This window comes from Felis catus, chromosome A2 (assembly GCF_018350175.1).
Source record: "Felis catus isolate Fca126 chromosome A2, F.catus_Fca126_mat1.0, whole genome shotgun sequence".
Lineage (NCBI taxonomy): Eukaryota > Metazoa > Chordata > Mammalia > Carnivora > Felidae > Felis > Felis catus.
The window spans coordinates 43,408,661-43,425,655 of NC_058369.1; the positions used below are offsets into that span (position 1 = coordinate 43,408,661).

Below are 16,995 nucleotides of genomic sequence, written 5' to 3' on the forward strand. Positions count from 1 at the left end.
ATTAAGATTTCACAGAAACTTGGTTAAGCCTCCAACTTGGCTCAGGTCATGATCTCATGGTTTGTGAAGTCAAGCCCTGAGTCGGGCTCTGTGCTGACAGCTCGGAGCCTGGAGTCTGCTTCAGATTTTGAGTCTCCCTTTCTCTCTGGTCCACCCCTACTCGCTCTCTCTCTCTCTCTCTCTCTCTCTCTCTCTCAAAAATAAATAAACATTAAAATAATATTAATAAAAAGGATTTCAATAAAAATAATCAACTTCAATGATGACAATTTCAATTCAATTTAACAAACATTATTGAACATTTACCATGAGCCTGAAAAGGGTAGTGGACTCAGGGTAATATTAAACCACTTTTTATATGAACTGTCCTTTTCTGAAAGCTATGTGAAAAATTATATGACATATAAACATTGGCATTTCTAGCTTGGAAATTTGGATGATGGCGTTTAGATATCAGCATATATATATATTTTATATCACTTAAATTGTTTTATTGGCCAAAATTTAACATTGCTATGTTGTTGAAAAATCCTAGTTTTTCCTAAATACTAGAAGTAAGTGATGTACTCAAATGCTTCTCACACTGACCTCTCCTAATTAAATCAGACACAGAATTATATTTGGCCAGGAGTTTGCTGCATAGTAGAATAGATTTACCACTATGTCATTAATGGTATGATTCCATTGTTAGTGTAAACTGTGATCAAGAAATCTAGACATTTCACAAAATAAATGAGATATCAAATGTCTGCTGTTGGGAAGCACTCCAAGATAATGACTTATACAAAAATCTGATTATATGCCGTGGAACATTCTAAACCCAGATGTGGCCCCTGCTACCCACTTGATGGCAGAATGTAGAACACATCACTAATAATAAACCTGACATCAGAACCTGTCTTCCTAAAAATTGTAGTTGGCTGATATTCTCTAGGTTTCAAAGTGGACAGTTAATTATATTAGCTACATTTTGTGTGATACACATATTAGACACAATGATAGGTTTGCAATTAAACAAATACTGTTTGGTATTGTTTATAGATACGGCATGCTTGCCAATGGTCATGTCTGTATTTCTTTTAAAATTATTGTTGTTACAAATTAGCCTTCATCACTTATTTTTGTACAACCCTGGCTACCTACTAATGTTTTAAGAGCTATTTTTTTAAGTTGTTTAAATTTAAGACATAAAATTGGTCACATGCTTTCATTTTTCTCAGTTTTTTTCTGCTTATTAAAATATTTGATGGTGATTCTGTCAAGAGACCAATCTTGGGGTTTCCCTGATTACAACAGTGGTCTGATATTTGCTTTTGATTATTTCTGAGTTTCAGAGAAAACTTAAGAATCATTTTATGAAAGATTAGAGCTTCTTAAACTGCTGTCCCTTCATAATGTACTGTATGATGGCATGTATTTTAGGACCATTTAGTTCAGTCTGATTCATGAAGACTTCATTAATTTTATGCTCTTACCTTTTTCTATGCGACAGCTGCATAACAGGGTAAGCCTGTGCCCTTTGGCTTTGGAACCATGTCGATGGTTCCTCCAACTCACTAGTTGTGGCAAACACTGTCATTGAGCACTCCATTGTTTGGTGACTGAAAGAGCTAAACAAGAACTGGTTTATAAAGCCACAACTAAACAATATGAAAATTAGCTTGCATTTCTCTAACATCAGGTTCAATTTTCATCAGGGAGGTGACTTCTCAAAATGTTCAGTGAATTTGTTATTAATCAAGCAAATGGGCATTGTAGTATCAAGTATCCATTTTATTTTTAATAGGCATCAAAATCAACAGTGATAATTCAAGTGATAGTATAATTAACAACACTGTGTCAGACTAAAAGCAAATGTCATTTATTCTACTTTGGAGATTCAGAGATGCTCACAGGCAAGAATAGAATAAAGGAAAGGAATATGTCCGTGGTTTTAGTAATGTTTTAAAATGAAAGTAAACGCTTAAGACTTAGTTTTAAGTGCCTTACTTCTGTTAATTTTGCATTTTATTTTTAGAGTGTTTCTCTCAGAGGATGGCAGCCTCAAGATATATAATGTTACCAGGTCAGATGCCGGATCATACACTTGCACAGCTACAAATCAGTTTGGCATCGCAAAGAACACTGGCAGCCTAGTCGTAAAAGGTATTTTATTATCTTCATTTGTGCTTGATGAACATTGGAGATATGTATGCATATCACAGTCTCTATCATAGTGTCAAACCTGTATCATAGTGTATATGTAAAATATTTGATTTCACAATTTATTTAAGAGTTGTGTTCTCATATTCATTAATAGTATGTTTACGTTGCCAGTGGGATACGTGGTAGATGTGAATACTTTGGCAGTTGAAATGCTGTCAGTGAGTAATTAAACAGAATTAACAACTGCACCTAAAACATTTGAATTTTCATAAATGCCTTATTGTAGGAAGCTATGGACATTTTGATAAAGTCAGTTGATAATATTTTTCTTGGTTCACTTTCCTTCAGAAGCTCTCATTTTACGTGGAATTTTTACCTGGATATATGATTGCCAAGTACATAACCAGTTCATTTATTTATATAACTCTAGGTGCAGAGCTGGTTAAATGCAGACTCTCTTGCATACACTTTATAAGTAGTTTGTTTCAAAGAGAATGAAATTAAAATATCTGTGTCTGTAAAAGTCATTATTATATTCCCAACACAGTTAACATATAAGCTCACTTAATTTGTGATGAGAAAACTGCATTCTCCATTCTTCAGACTTTGAAGCCACTGTCAATCCAAATGTAACTCCATATATCACCGAGGGACATAATTAGTATTCAAGTATCTATTCCCCATCTTTGCCACTTTACTTTGTTGAATCTCAGTTCATAAAACTCGTATGTTTACTGGAAGCTATGTCACTTTTATCATTTCCTTGCCTCCTGGATGATTAAAATGACTGTCTTGAGAAAGTAGTTTGAGCAGCTAATTAAGCCCAAATAATTACATTCAGCAATTGGTGCTCTGTCATCATTTCTATTAAAAATAAATATATTAAATTAAAAGTAGTTAGCTACTACACTTCAGCTATCCCTTAAAATGTCTCAAGGAAAAAAAATACCTACCTTTATCCCTGGAAGATATTTCTGCCAACATTGTCTTAAGCATATTACATTATACTTGCTGACAATTGTCTGAAACACTCAGGGGAAATGTGATTGATATAACTTGTGTCAAAATCTAACCAGTGTCACACGTTTTTAAAAACTTGACTTCCTTAAGATGGTATTGTCATCAGGTTTTTAAGACAGAGATGGACTTCACATTTCAAGGACTATGCGATCGCTCTATCTAATGATAGGATATCTCTCCAGGAAATATTTGGTAATAATAATTTACTGAAATGTATAAATGCTTTATGTTTAAAGAAATGATATGTCCATTAAGGGAAAAAAGAGGAGATTCATTACTCTGTTTCAAATTAAGAAGTTGTACATGGTATACATTCATTTTATCACAGTGGAAGGTTAAGATATGGTAGAGGGCAACATCATAGTTAATTTTCCCAAATATGGAGAAATCCAGAGGGAATTCAGATGTAAAATGTAAATGATACAGGATATGAGCAGTAGAAATGTAGTTTCTCAGTGAAAGTTTCCGTAGAACACTGGTGATCCATGAGGTAGACCGATGGTTTTGCTTCTACAATACAGTGATTGAGAACCCTTCATCTCAGAGAATAAGGGGAGGGGGGGGAAGCTAATGGATATATTGGACTGAATGAATAGTTTCTCTTCATCACATTTCAAACATTTGGCATCATGATGCTGTCCTTGAGTGCTGAGTGGGAGAACAGCAAAAGGAGCGGACTCAGGTAAATTTGAGGAACTCTGGAGCATCTGAACTGTGCTTACTTCTCAAGGGAGCATTTGGGTATTTCACATATGTAACAGCCATGTTTTTTGCTAGATAGGTTCCAAGTTCTTAGGATACAAACAGCTTCTTCTGTAATTTGGAACAGTCAATTAAATACACCATAATCCCCAAGTATTCCACTCTCTGTACAAGGGAGAAATTAAATAAGGTTGCTCAGTTTAAAACAAAACAAAACACAAAAACTTTACTTAGTTTTGTTTGTTTCTAGTGTTCTTTTGCTGGGTCTCTTGGAACAAAAATGATCCTAGTCTGCATTCCTGGTCACCTTAATTTTTTTGCATTCTTCCTTCCTCTGTAGCATTTTTCATTTTCTTACATACTCTATAATTCACTTATTTGTTACGTCTGTGGTCCTCTCCCCATCTTTCCTTCCTTTAGAAAGAAGCATAAAGAAGGCAGGAATGTCCTGGGAAGTGTATGTGTTCAATAGATAATTACCTATTGAGTGAAATGATTTTATCTACACTCTTTCATTCTTAGATAATTTCCATTCTGACTCCCTTGCTCTAAAATATGAAAACTTTCTGTTTTTTAGGGGTAAAGCTTAGGATACTTTGCAATAAAGAGCATCAAAGGGAAATAATGAACTTCTAAGTGCTTTCACTTTCCCTATTTTAGGGGTTGTAGTCATGTATTTCTAATACATAGAGACCTCCTTGCTCTTCAATGGGGAGCAAGTGTGGGGCTATGTGAAAATCCTACGACTTCATGGAGAGAACTCACTATTCCAGTATTTTCAGCACAAAGAAGAGAATCATCTACATATGCAAAAAAACATATATCAACATGCATGAATATCAAGTAATGTTCACTCAATTATATCTAATACTGAGAAGGAAATTGTGTTTGTTATTTTTAACCTTCATGAAATACCCACATTCTGTTCTAAAGGGAATCTATTTGCTTTCTTGCCATGGACAAGAACCACACACAAAGAAACACATACATACATAGTAACACAAATACATACATTTAAAAGTAACTACATAAACACAAAATGTATACTGTACAAATAAAAGCATCTTTAGAAATTTTTATTTTTTTATTGATCTGTATGTATAATTTTTATTACACTATGGGATTGCTATGTAAATACAGGTCTAAGATAAGTCTGTCAGTAGCATATCTTCTCATTCTCTTTCAAGTGGGAATGTTCAAGTTATTACTGACAAAAAATTATTATTTTACAACCTATAAATTTGAAGCTTTAATCTGAGAAAGAACGGTAGTATTACTCATTGATTCAACCATTTTCTTGACTATTGAGGGTAGTCATCTGATTGTTTAAGATGATTTGAGATTTGTGTGTATGTGTGTGTTTGTATTTTCTAGTCTGTAATGTTCATCTGATTGTCATTACAGAGTCAAATATAATTTTATTTCTCACACCAAAATCAGCATATAGTGACCTTCCTGGTAATAGGGTGGTAAGGAGCAAATGAGAAATTTCAGCAAAGCTGATAAAACAATCATCTCTCTTTGAATTTACTTATCAGCCTCAGTCATGCAAGAAATGTTGTTGTTAGATAACATGTAAAAAGATAATAGTTACAAGAGTCAGATATTTTCCAGCTTAGTTTTTTAGCTGATATGGCTTATCTGTGTTAAGAGGATTCTGAAGTTATCTGCACTGTATGTCAGAGATTTCTCTTTCACTCATGCAGCAGGATAAAGCAATTTTCCATTCAAACATTGGGAGTGTAATTAGCAGCAGCCTCACCAGAGCCTCAGAAGTTGCCCAGTGTAATCTGAGGACATGTTCCATAGGCACAAACAGGAAATCAAAAAGAGAGAGAGAGAGAGTTTAAGTGCTTTCGTTTTGGAGGAGTTGGATTAAAATGACAGTGTATACATACACTAAGAGGTATATGAAGATCACATAAAACAGGAAATTATTTGATCTGGCATTTGAAAAATTATTAAAAAGCAGGGTAACAGCAGGCTATAAAAATGATCTTGTTTGCAGGCAACATTTGTTTTTGTTTCCCCACTGGAGAAGTTTTGGATGTTCAATTATAGGCCTCATTGCTTTAGCATTATTTTCAACTGAAATGTCGGAACTTGGAAAAGCATATCTAATGTGCAAATTAAGTTTATTGCTGCTCATTTAGTTGTTTATTCTTTGTGATAGAAGTCTTTATTATACCAGCATAGAGAATGGCCTATCCATTTTCTCCAGCGGAATGATGGTGTGCACCATTATGGTTCTACATTTACTAAGAGAAATACCAAGATCGGTAGATAATTGGAGGCTTTGTGGCTTTAAAAGGTAGTTTAAAGGATTTCAGGTGTTGAGCCCAGCTTTATTGAGAAGCTCAGCTTTATTGAGTAAACCAAAAGTACAATTTCACCGAAATGACAAGGGACGCTGGAATATCTGTCATATTTTAGTGGCTAAAAGCACCACTGCAGAGAAGTCTCCCAGTACTGCTAATATTTTCCTCAGAATGTTTAAAAATGATTAGTGGAAGCATTTTTCAGGTTAAAAAAATAGTAAATTTGTACACTGGCTAGGAATTTTCTTTCCCCCACCAATATTGAAAATACTTCTGAGTGAATTCTTGACACTTGAATTCCATAATCTGTGCAAGTAGAAATGCAAACAAACAACCCCCCCAAAAAAAAATCTGTTTAAGCAAATACAATATCGGTGTTATTTTAGTCTTTGTAACAGTTCACTCCACAGTCTTGTAAAAATGTAGTACATATCACTCAGATAAAATAGTAAGCCGCTATTTTTCAAAATATATATTGTATAATACATAATGTGAAGGACAGATATTAATGAATTACAGGTTTGCTCCTTTGGTTTGTTTTTACTCTTCAAGATATTTTCCCCTGAACAAATTGAATCAAAACTGGTTAATGTTTTGTTTTGTTTTGTTTATTCTTAATAAAAATAAGGAGCAGATAGCTAGTCTTTTAAGCAAAGTGAAGGAAACCAGACAGATGAGTATAGACCACTCCTCAAGGAATTGAAAAGCACAGACTTTGGAATTAGATAAACTAGCTTTATTACTAACTAGCTTTATTACTGACATCTTGAAGACTTTGTTTTTATAGTTATTGGTGTTGTATTCTTTATTCCACTTTTTATTAGCCACCATTTATCAAATATATACTGTGTTCCCGGCACTGTGATAGGTGCTTTATGAACATCATCTCAGTGATCCCTCAGAACACTGGGAAGCCAATAATTATTATCTCCTTTACACAAGGGGAGACTGAAACATAGATTACTAAAACTACTTGACCATGACCCCTGTCTTAGTAAGTGGCAGAACTTTTTTCCTTCCTCTGTTTTATCTTCCGGTAACTTTATGTAATAATAACTACCTGAGACACATGCAGTTTCACATGGCATTGTTTAGAGTGCCCCGAAAAGGAAAATAGAGTAACCTGCAAAGATTAGTCCTTTCCCTAAATACTTCAGCTCTCACTTGTTAGAGTTCGGTATCTATTTATATGCTCTTATCCATTGGAGATGAACTTTACATCGAATGAAATATGCAAATCATAAGTGTGTTTGCTGAATTTTGGCAAATGCATAATCAGTGTATCCCAAACTCTACTAAATATAGAACATTAACATCACCCTATAGAACTTTCCCTTATGCCCCATCTTAATCCTTTAATTCCTGCTCCCACCCTACTTGTAGAAGCAACCATTGTTAGGAGTCTTTTCTGCCACTGACTTCACACAGATGCCATCATACAATATATATATGCTTTGGCGTCTGGCTTCCTTCACTTGTCTTAAACCACTAGGTATCTGCTTTCTGATTTTATTAAAAATGAACAACACAGGGGTGCCTGGGTGACTCAGTCAGCTGAGAATCTGACTGTTGGTTTTAGCTCAGGTCATGATCCCAGGGTCCTGGGATCAAGCCCCATATGGGGCTCCATGCTGAACAGGGAGCCTGCTTAAGATTCTCTGTCTCTGCTCATGTGCACTTTCTCTCTCTCTCAAAAGTATATCTATATCTATCCATCTATATATCTATATCTATATCTATATCTATATCTATATCTATCTATATCTATCTATCTATATATATATTTATATAGATGGATAGATATATAGATATAGATATATACATACATACATAAAAAGAACAAAACTTTTACCAAGAGTAGGTGTAGTCTGTGCAGTAGAAAAATATCTTGAACTGTAAGTATTTTTGTCTTCAATCTCCTTTCCCAACGTGTACACATGTGTGTCCTGAGTATTTGGTTAGGAAGTAGAAGAAGTTCTTTGGTATGTCTTTGATTCCGGCCTGATGCTAAAAGAAACTGTTATACTTCTCTGTTGCTCAAGCCATCTCGTTCTAAAGTGGAACAGTGGTCACTTATGTTCTGGTGCCATTTTTTAGGAATAATGTGCTTCATTAGGATGGAAAAGACCCTCAGGTGCAAGTTCTGTCTTCAGTGTCTGGATCCTGAATACTCAAGGAAGCAGTTGGCAGATTCTTTCTAGCCTAAGTGAGGGATGGTGCTGGAGGAGGGTGGTGGTGAAAGGGAAAAAAGTAGTCAGATGAATACAGTTCACCCTGATTCGCATCTTCTAGCTTTTATTGTCTCGTTTTGCCTCCCCTCACCTCAACATAAATGTCCAGAAGAAAACATCCCCTTGCTACTAGATTCTGTCACCAAACAAAATAAAATTTCTTAATTCCATTTCCTATAAAACTACAGCGTTCTTCCACCTGATGTTTTATTACAGCCTAGCACAGAGTTACAGTTGGAGGACTGAGTGAATGTTATCTATTTATAAGAAATATAAATGTGATGCCAAAAATAGTCATTGCCTATTACATAGTAACAGCCTCGAAACTGAGTAGTTGGTGTATTTAATTCATTAAGCATACTCTACTGTGCATGTTCTTTTTAAATAGATGTCAGACTCTGTTCTGATTACTTGTTGATATAAAAGATCTGTGTTTACATTTTACATTATTACTTGCTAGGGAATTTTTCAGTGTTACCTTGCATGATATTTAGACATGTTTTCTCGTTGAGACAACTTGAATTTTAGACATTTACTTTCTCTGGACTGTTCTTTCTTTTCTTCTGGGATTTTGGAAGGCTTTTCATATTTGTTCTACGTCATTTAAATATTGAGGTGAAAGATAAATGGGTGATAGTACCTGCAGGTAAACTGGAATATATTGACCATGGTTACTTTACAGATTGAAATTAAGCTATTACACTGCCTATGGTAGAATATACCAAGTGCTGTGTGTCTTTTTTAATCTGTGAAAAATTATCTGTCTGAGCGGATAAAACTTGTGCTTGACTAAACTTACCAGCCTTATGCAAGTAGACATATGAAGAGGAAAAGTACATTATAACAGATGAACAATTCCTCCATTTCTGGCTTGCTAGAGGAAAATTAAAGACTCTATCATACTGATTTCCTTGTTTGTTTGTTATCTCTCTACAGGGTTTATTTCAGAGATTAGCTTTGAATTTCCTGTATTTGCTTTCCCTAGAGTTAGTAATTTTCTTGTTTTGTTTGTTTGCTGCATTTTCTATGGACTTGCCAATTACTCATTCCTCAATTCTATCTCAGTTGTCTCCCTTAAAAAAATCAACCTGACCTTGTGTTTGGGAGCCCCATTGCCTAAGCATCATGCCTTTCTCAATATGCTCCCTCATTTTGGTCTAATGCATCTTCCAGTGGATTTTTGAGAAAGAATTCAAGAGGAATGCCAATTTTGGAGATCCTTCTTGTTTGAAAATGTATTCATTCTATGCTTACATTTGCTTGATGGCTTAGTTGGAAATAGAATTCTAGATTGGAATTCATTATCCTTGGCAATTTGGAGATGTTAGTCTGCTCTGGGAGCTGAAACCATTTTGATTTCTGAACTGTTGTGTGTGACATCTTTTTTATATCTCTGTCTGTCTCTCTGTCGGTTTTTCCCAGCATGCCACAATTGCATGATGATGTGCGGTGGTGCATGTCTATTTCCGGCCTTTACATGGGGCATTTGGTACACTTTGTCATCCTGAAAACTCGCACCCTTCTTCCTGGAATATCTTCCTGAATAATTTATTAATTTATTCCATTTCCTCTTCTATAATCCGTATTATTGAAGAAGTTAGATTACGTAAACTGGTACTCTAGTTTATGTGTGTGCAAGTATGTGTGTGTGTAGTTTATTATATTTTACATATTTATATAGATTTAGATAGTAGATGTAGTTTTTATGCATGTATATATGAACTATATATTTTGTTTGTTTCTCTTAGTATCCATTTTGTATCTTTTTTGTTTTATCTTCTGGGAAATTTTCTCTACTTTGTCTTTCAGACCTTTTATTGAATTTTTGTTTTTGCTATTTTTTTTCAAATCTCTAAGTGTCCTTTATTTTCTGACTGTTCCTTTATATGGTATCTTGCATTTTTTCTCTCTCTGTCTAAAAATATTGCTCATAAAAGTATTGCTCAGTTTTTCTTTTATCTAGCTTGTTTTACCTGCATGGCCTCCATGGTCCCAAATTCCTTTCTTCTCTTTGTCTTAATCCTCACCCTTTACTAAGAGGTGTACCGAGATACTTTGTGAATCTTAGTTGTCTGCTCATATTTAAGAATGGAATACTAAAAATCTTATAGAAAGCTCTGACCAAGTTGCTGGACTTCACTCTTAAAGACACTATGTTTAGGTGTTTTCTCTTAGGTTTATCAGATGCCTAGGACAACTGTCCCCCACTTCTAATCTCACATTCATGCCTGGAGAGCAGAGGGGCAGCAGACAGCACCCTCAGAGCTAAATGATGTTATAAGACATGGATCTCAGCGCTTACTATGTACATGTTCCTTAATTTCCCTGTTTTTAGTAAGAGTCCCCACCTTCAACTATGCTCATACCCAGCAGTTCAGAGACCCTCTGTTTCATATCCTCTCTGGAGAATAATTTTGCCAGTCTTCTGCTGAGACTGGAAAACGCTGTAGAAATCATATAGCTTTCTATTCATAAAGTGCAAAAGGGGGGTTGACACATTCAATAAATTTTCTTCTCAGCCTTCTTCACGGCCAGCATAGGATTGATATTTATGGTATATCAGTTAGAAATCGTTTCATTTCATTACCATTTCTCAAATTTTGTTTCTCCTTTTGACCCCTGTTTTGGTGGCTTTATCTTTGAAAAAATTTCTTTGGGTTTTATTTATTAAATGTTTTTAAAGAACTGAAAATAAACACTGTGTTTAATCAATTACCTTCATCAGGATATTATATATCTTATTTTTTATAATGATACTATTTTTCTCTACCAACATTTACAAAAAGCCAAGCTTTAGTTATTTTTTGCTTAAACAAAACTTATCAAGAAATCAATAAAGCAGAGTTTGGATGGGTCAGGAGCTCAAATCTTCCACTTGTATTCTAGATATGATTCCCTCTTGTGTTCAGGGACATCAATCTACCAATTTTCTTTCTCCCTATCACTCTGTCTCTGTCTCTTTCTCTACCACATTCTTTCTCCTTCATCTCTGTTATTTTGTGTAACGCATCATCCCCACCAAATACTTTTGTATTATTATTCTCATAATTTAAATAAAAGACCTCTTCTGACCCTGCTTCCCTTCCAGCTACTGCCATATTTGACTATTCTCCTTTATAACAAAAGTTATCTATATGAGCTTGTTTTTTCCAAACCTTCTGGTCAACTTTGCTTTAAATCAATGCCACCAGCCTCTTCCCCCTACCATTTCATCAACACTGCTCTTAACAAGGTGACTAGTAACCTCCACGTTATTAAATACTGTAGTCAGTCCCAGTCCTCATTTACTTAACCTATCAGACTATGGATCACATCCTTCTTGAAATACATTCCTCACTTGGCTGCCTGCACATTGCATTTGTCAGGTTTTCCTTTTACATCTTAAGTCACTTCTTTTTTGTTTCCTGTGCTGTTTTGTTTTTTTTTTTCAGTTTTACTATTTCCTAAATTTGGGGTATGCCAGAGATTTTTCCTTGCATTTATTCTCTGCTATATCTACTCCCACTTATTTGGTGTCTTATTCTGTCCTCTTATGTTAAACACCAAACGTAAGCAAATTCCAAATTGATACACCACATTCACATTTCTACCTCAATCCAATGTGCTAACATTGGCCTCCTAACTCTTACTCCCAAAACTTGCTCCTATTTAGGTCTTTCCCTCTGTATTCAGAACAGTCTGTACTGACAGTTGCCACTCCAAATCTTTGTAGTCATATTTACACCTTGCTTTCTTTCAAACCCCATATCCAGTTGTCCAACAAATGGCATTAGCATCTGTATATGTACAGAATCTAACTACTTCTCACCACTGCGATTACCAAACTGTAACTACTACCATCCTTTTTCCAGTGCATTGCTATAGCACAGAGGTGCTTAACCAAGCTGGTTTTGCCTCCGAGACCTCCAAGGAGACCTTTGGCAATGTGTGGAGGATGCTGCTAAATAGCCTGTAATGCACAGGGCCCCCTCCTTACCTCACTCTGAATCCACCCATACGAACACGCAACACAAAATTATCTGGCTCAAAACATTAATAATGTTGATGTTGAGAAACTCAGTCATACAACCTCATGAGTGTTTGTCTTGATTCCACCTGTCTCTCCTCTAGAAACTAGAATATTGCTATTAAAATGTAAATGAGATTTTTTTTGCCTCTTACGATGGAAGTCCTCTAATAGATCTTCAGTTCAGTGTTGTTTCATTTGCTCACTCTTCATACTGATGTACACCTGAAAGAAGGTGTAGGATTTGAAACTAATTAGAGAGTTATGAATAAAACATTGAATAAACACTTATGTTAAGGGTTTCTACTTCTTTTGAGAGAGAGAGAGAGAGAGGCCCAGAGAGAGAGAGAGAGAGAGAGAGAGAGAGAGAGAGAGAGAGAGAAGGAGAGAGAATCCGAAGCAGACTCCAAGCTCCGTGCAGAGCCCAACATGGGGCTCGATCACACAGTCATGAGTTCATGATCTGAGCCAAAATCAAGAGTCAGACACTCAACCAACTGAGCCACCCAGACACCCCAAGGGTTTCTACTTCTATAGGAAGTAATACCCAATTCTTTCTCCAATTGTTATTTTATATATATACATACATATATATATATATATATATATATGCTATATAATGTATATAAACCCAACTATACCAACCCAAATATGTTATATAATGTATATAAACCCAAATATATATGTTATATAATGTATATAAACCCAAATATATATATATGTTATATAATGTATAAACACCCAAAGATAAATGGCCTAAATATTTTCAACCCTACACACAGTCTTTTATTAAACATTATTAATATTTGGAGAAACTTTTTTCCTGACTAATCAAAGTAGATTTTCACACCAGTATCAGCCCCCAAATATTGTTAAAATCTTTTAAAAATGAATAAAAATAGCAGTTCCAAGGAATTATGACAGTAACCAAGGTGTTTGCAACATAAGGGACAATATTCTGGAGAAAAGAAAAGCACAGATAGGTGATCACAACACTCCCCAGTGTTTTTCTCCTCCAGAAACTTGTCACTTCCCAAGCAGTATGAATCAAGAATTTGTAAAATTTAAAAATTAAAACAAACAAACAAACACAGAAAATATCTCAAACAGAAATTTTGGTTGCTTCATGGTGCAAGGAAGACAAAAATTGGGGCTCAGAATTTTCCAGATAAAACGAACCTACTATACAACCTGACCTTGAATGGAGGCACTGGAAGGACTTTGCCCTGGTAATAAAAACAGAACACAATTGACCACCGATCAAAAAGACTGATATTCAGTCTCCATTCATATCCAGTCCTGATTGTATTCTGCTGTTTTTAGTTGCCTGCTTAGAAAAATAAATCTTCTTGGAAAAAACATAAACGAATAAAACATTTATTTACATTGCAATGTATATTCAGTAAAATATTACCAGGAATAGCTGGAGCCGGGATCAAAACCCAGCTGAACATCAGACATTAGCAATAAGTCACAGCCAAGAGGAGTATGAAAGTTATTAGACAAGGGTTTTAAATAATTGTGATTAATATGTTAAAAAATAGATGACAAGATGGCAAATTTTAGAAGGGAAATGACATGTATTAAAAATCAGTTGGACAGAGAAAAACAAATACCATATGGATTCACTTATATGTAGAATCTAAAAAACAAAAGAAAGGAACAAACAAACAGAAACAGACTCATAAATACAAGAATAAACTGGTTGTTACCAGAAGGGAGGGAGATGAGGAGGATGGGCAAAATAGGTGAAGGGGATTAAGAGGTACAAATTTGCAGTTGTAAAACCAATAAGTCATGAAAATTAAAAGTACAGCATAGGAGATATAGTCAGTAATATCGTAATAACACTGTACGGTGACAGATGGTGACTGTTTATTATCGTGAGCATTGAGTAATGTATACAGTTGTCAAATCACTATGTTGTGCACCTGAAACTAATATAATATTGTGTGTCAACTATACTGCAATAAAAGAGAATCAATTGGAAGTCTAGAGCTAAAAACCACAAAAGCTACAATTAAGAACAATAGAGATTGATTTAATACCAGATTAGATGTGGCAGAGAAAAGAATTAGGAAAATGGAGAGTGTGTAAACGGAAAATATCCAGACTGCAACATGGAGAGAAAATGCAATGAGAAAGACAACAAAAGGACATAAGGATATATTGGATATGAATAGTTCCAATATTGTGATACTGTAGTTCCAAAAGGACTGGAGAAGAGAGAAAGAAAATGAGGGATGGACAGTATTTGAAGAAGTATTTGCCAGAGATTTAAAAACAAACAAACAAACAAAAAACCTGAAAATGAGAGCAGCCATCCTTTTCAGGAAATTCTATGAGCCCTAATTAGGGTAAACACAAAGGAAAGTTTAAGCACATAGTAGTGAAACCAAAAAAGAAAAGAAAAACTATCCTGATAAAATAGATACGTTATCTTCAAAATACCAACAATAAGACTGGCAGTTGTTACAACAACAGAAATAAGAAAATCCGAAAGTCTGTGGAATGGCTTTTCTAATGGGCTGAAAGACCACAGTGATAAGAATTCAACTCCCAGCAAAAATATCCTCCCTAATGAACACAAATTAGAGATGCTTTCATACAAACAAAACCTCTGAGAATCCATCACTATCAAATGTACACTACAGGAAGTATTGATGACATCCCTATGGCTACAATAAAATATCCCAGATCAAAGCTTGTAAATGGAAGAAAAAATAAGAGGCATGGAAAGGGTTAGTATGTTCCTATGTAGGTTAAATTGAGATTCTGAGGACTTAGGAAGAGGACCAAATTTCAAGTATTCATTTCTAGCCTTCACAATATCAGAGAATTTTGTCACCTGTTTGAAGTGCTATTTGTACACTAGATTCCTTTATGTTGGTGTCTTAGCAACATTTCCTATAATGTCATTAGACAAATGAAGGCAGACTCACGTTTGTACAGAGTAAAGAAAGGTTTGGTGATTTTTCTTGTTTTTGTCCATTGTTGGACAGAAGTTGATAACTTCAGAAATACTTGAGAAGTTACTATTCTGAACAGTCACACTGAAAGATTATTACTCATAGATGAAAGTTCCAACTGAGTTGAAGGTACAAAAGAAAGAAACAAATACAAAGTGACGCAAAAGAATATTTTCCGGATGGTCAAGAAAACCCAATTACATATTTTCTTGCCATTCCCTAGCTTCTAAAAATGTAGTTAGGGATCATAATGTGCAATTGATACATGGAAGAAGTCTCATTTGTGTTTAGAGAAATCATGCTGAGGAATTCTGACAGAATTTTTAATATTAGTTTTCATGTGTTTTAAGATGCTCATAACTGAAGATGTATTCTGGAAGCATCTTTGGCTATTACAGCAATATGAATTTGAGTAAGGCTATTCATCAAAAGCATTATAGATCTTATTAAACCTTTCATTTTACTTCTTCAGAACAGGATTATTAGATCAAGCTGTTTTTATATGATTTATATCTCATGAAAAGAGATTGAAAATGGAAATATTAAACTTCAATAATTTTATTAACTCTTCATGAATGTTTGTCATTAATATTTAGAATAATCTTCAAAAAGTGATAGGTCCTGGGCTCCTGGGTGGCTCAGACAGTTAAGCCTCCCACTCTTGATTTCGGCTCAGATCATGATCTCATGGTTCCTGAGATCCAGCCCCACATCGGGCTCTGGACTGACAGCAAGAAGCCTCTTGGGACACTCTCTCTCCCTATCTCTCTGCCCCTCCCCTGTTGGCATGTATGTACAAGCACACCCATGTACTCGCATTCACACACACACCTCTCTCTCTCTGTCTCTCTCTCTCTCTCTCAAAATAAACTTAAAAAAAAAGTGGTGGGTCCTCATCATTTCATCACTTTACAAGCTGAATGGGAAAGATGCCCCCTTATTTTGTACATAAATTATTCACTAACTTCATCATTTCTTTCTGTTTTTCTTTTATTACAAATGAGTATTACACTATAAGGAACTCTTATTCACCCATCAGTCAGGGTTGTTAATCATCAACTCATATCTATCTTTGTTTCATCCATACCCCCACCTACTACTTGCTCAGCATTCACCTCAGATATCTAGAGGCAAATCATAAACATCGTAATTTCATGTGTAAATATTTCATAATGTATCTTTAAAAGAAAAGGGAATCTTCTTTTTAATACAATAATAAACCAGTTTTATTGTATTACAAAATTAGCAATGATTCTGAATTATTTACAGTTCAAATTTACATGATTGTCTCATAAATATGCATTTCTGTATATATGTATATGCTAAGTAAATACACACAGATAAGCACGTATCCGTGCGTATGGTGTGTGTGTGTTAATTCTCTTCACCCATGACAATCATACTTCCAAACATTGTTTTTCAGAATCTTTATATCCCAAGATGTATTAAGAGGTGTTACATGGATTAAAACTGGTCCCTATCTAGTAAGCGTAGGAAACTGAGAATTAAATGTGCTTTAAGAAATTTCTTTAATCCAAAATTCTCAGGGCTTTTAATATGCTAAAATGTACTGTGGCACTGTAAAGGCAGATATGGAATAGAGA

General features: G+C 34.9%; 1 protein-coding gene across 1 annotated transcript in view; it reads left to right on the forward strand.

The window, feature by feature from the left end:
• CNTN6 (contactin 6) overlaps nt 1–16,995 on the forward strand; it is a 284,142-nt gene that overhangs the window by 233,764 nt on the left and 33,383 nt on the right. The window contains 1 exon segment of the mRNA XM_023249978.2: nt 2,018–2,145. Coding sequence (XP_023105746.1) covers nt 2,018–2,145 — 128 coding nt within the window.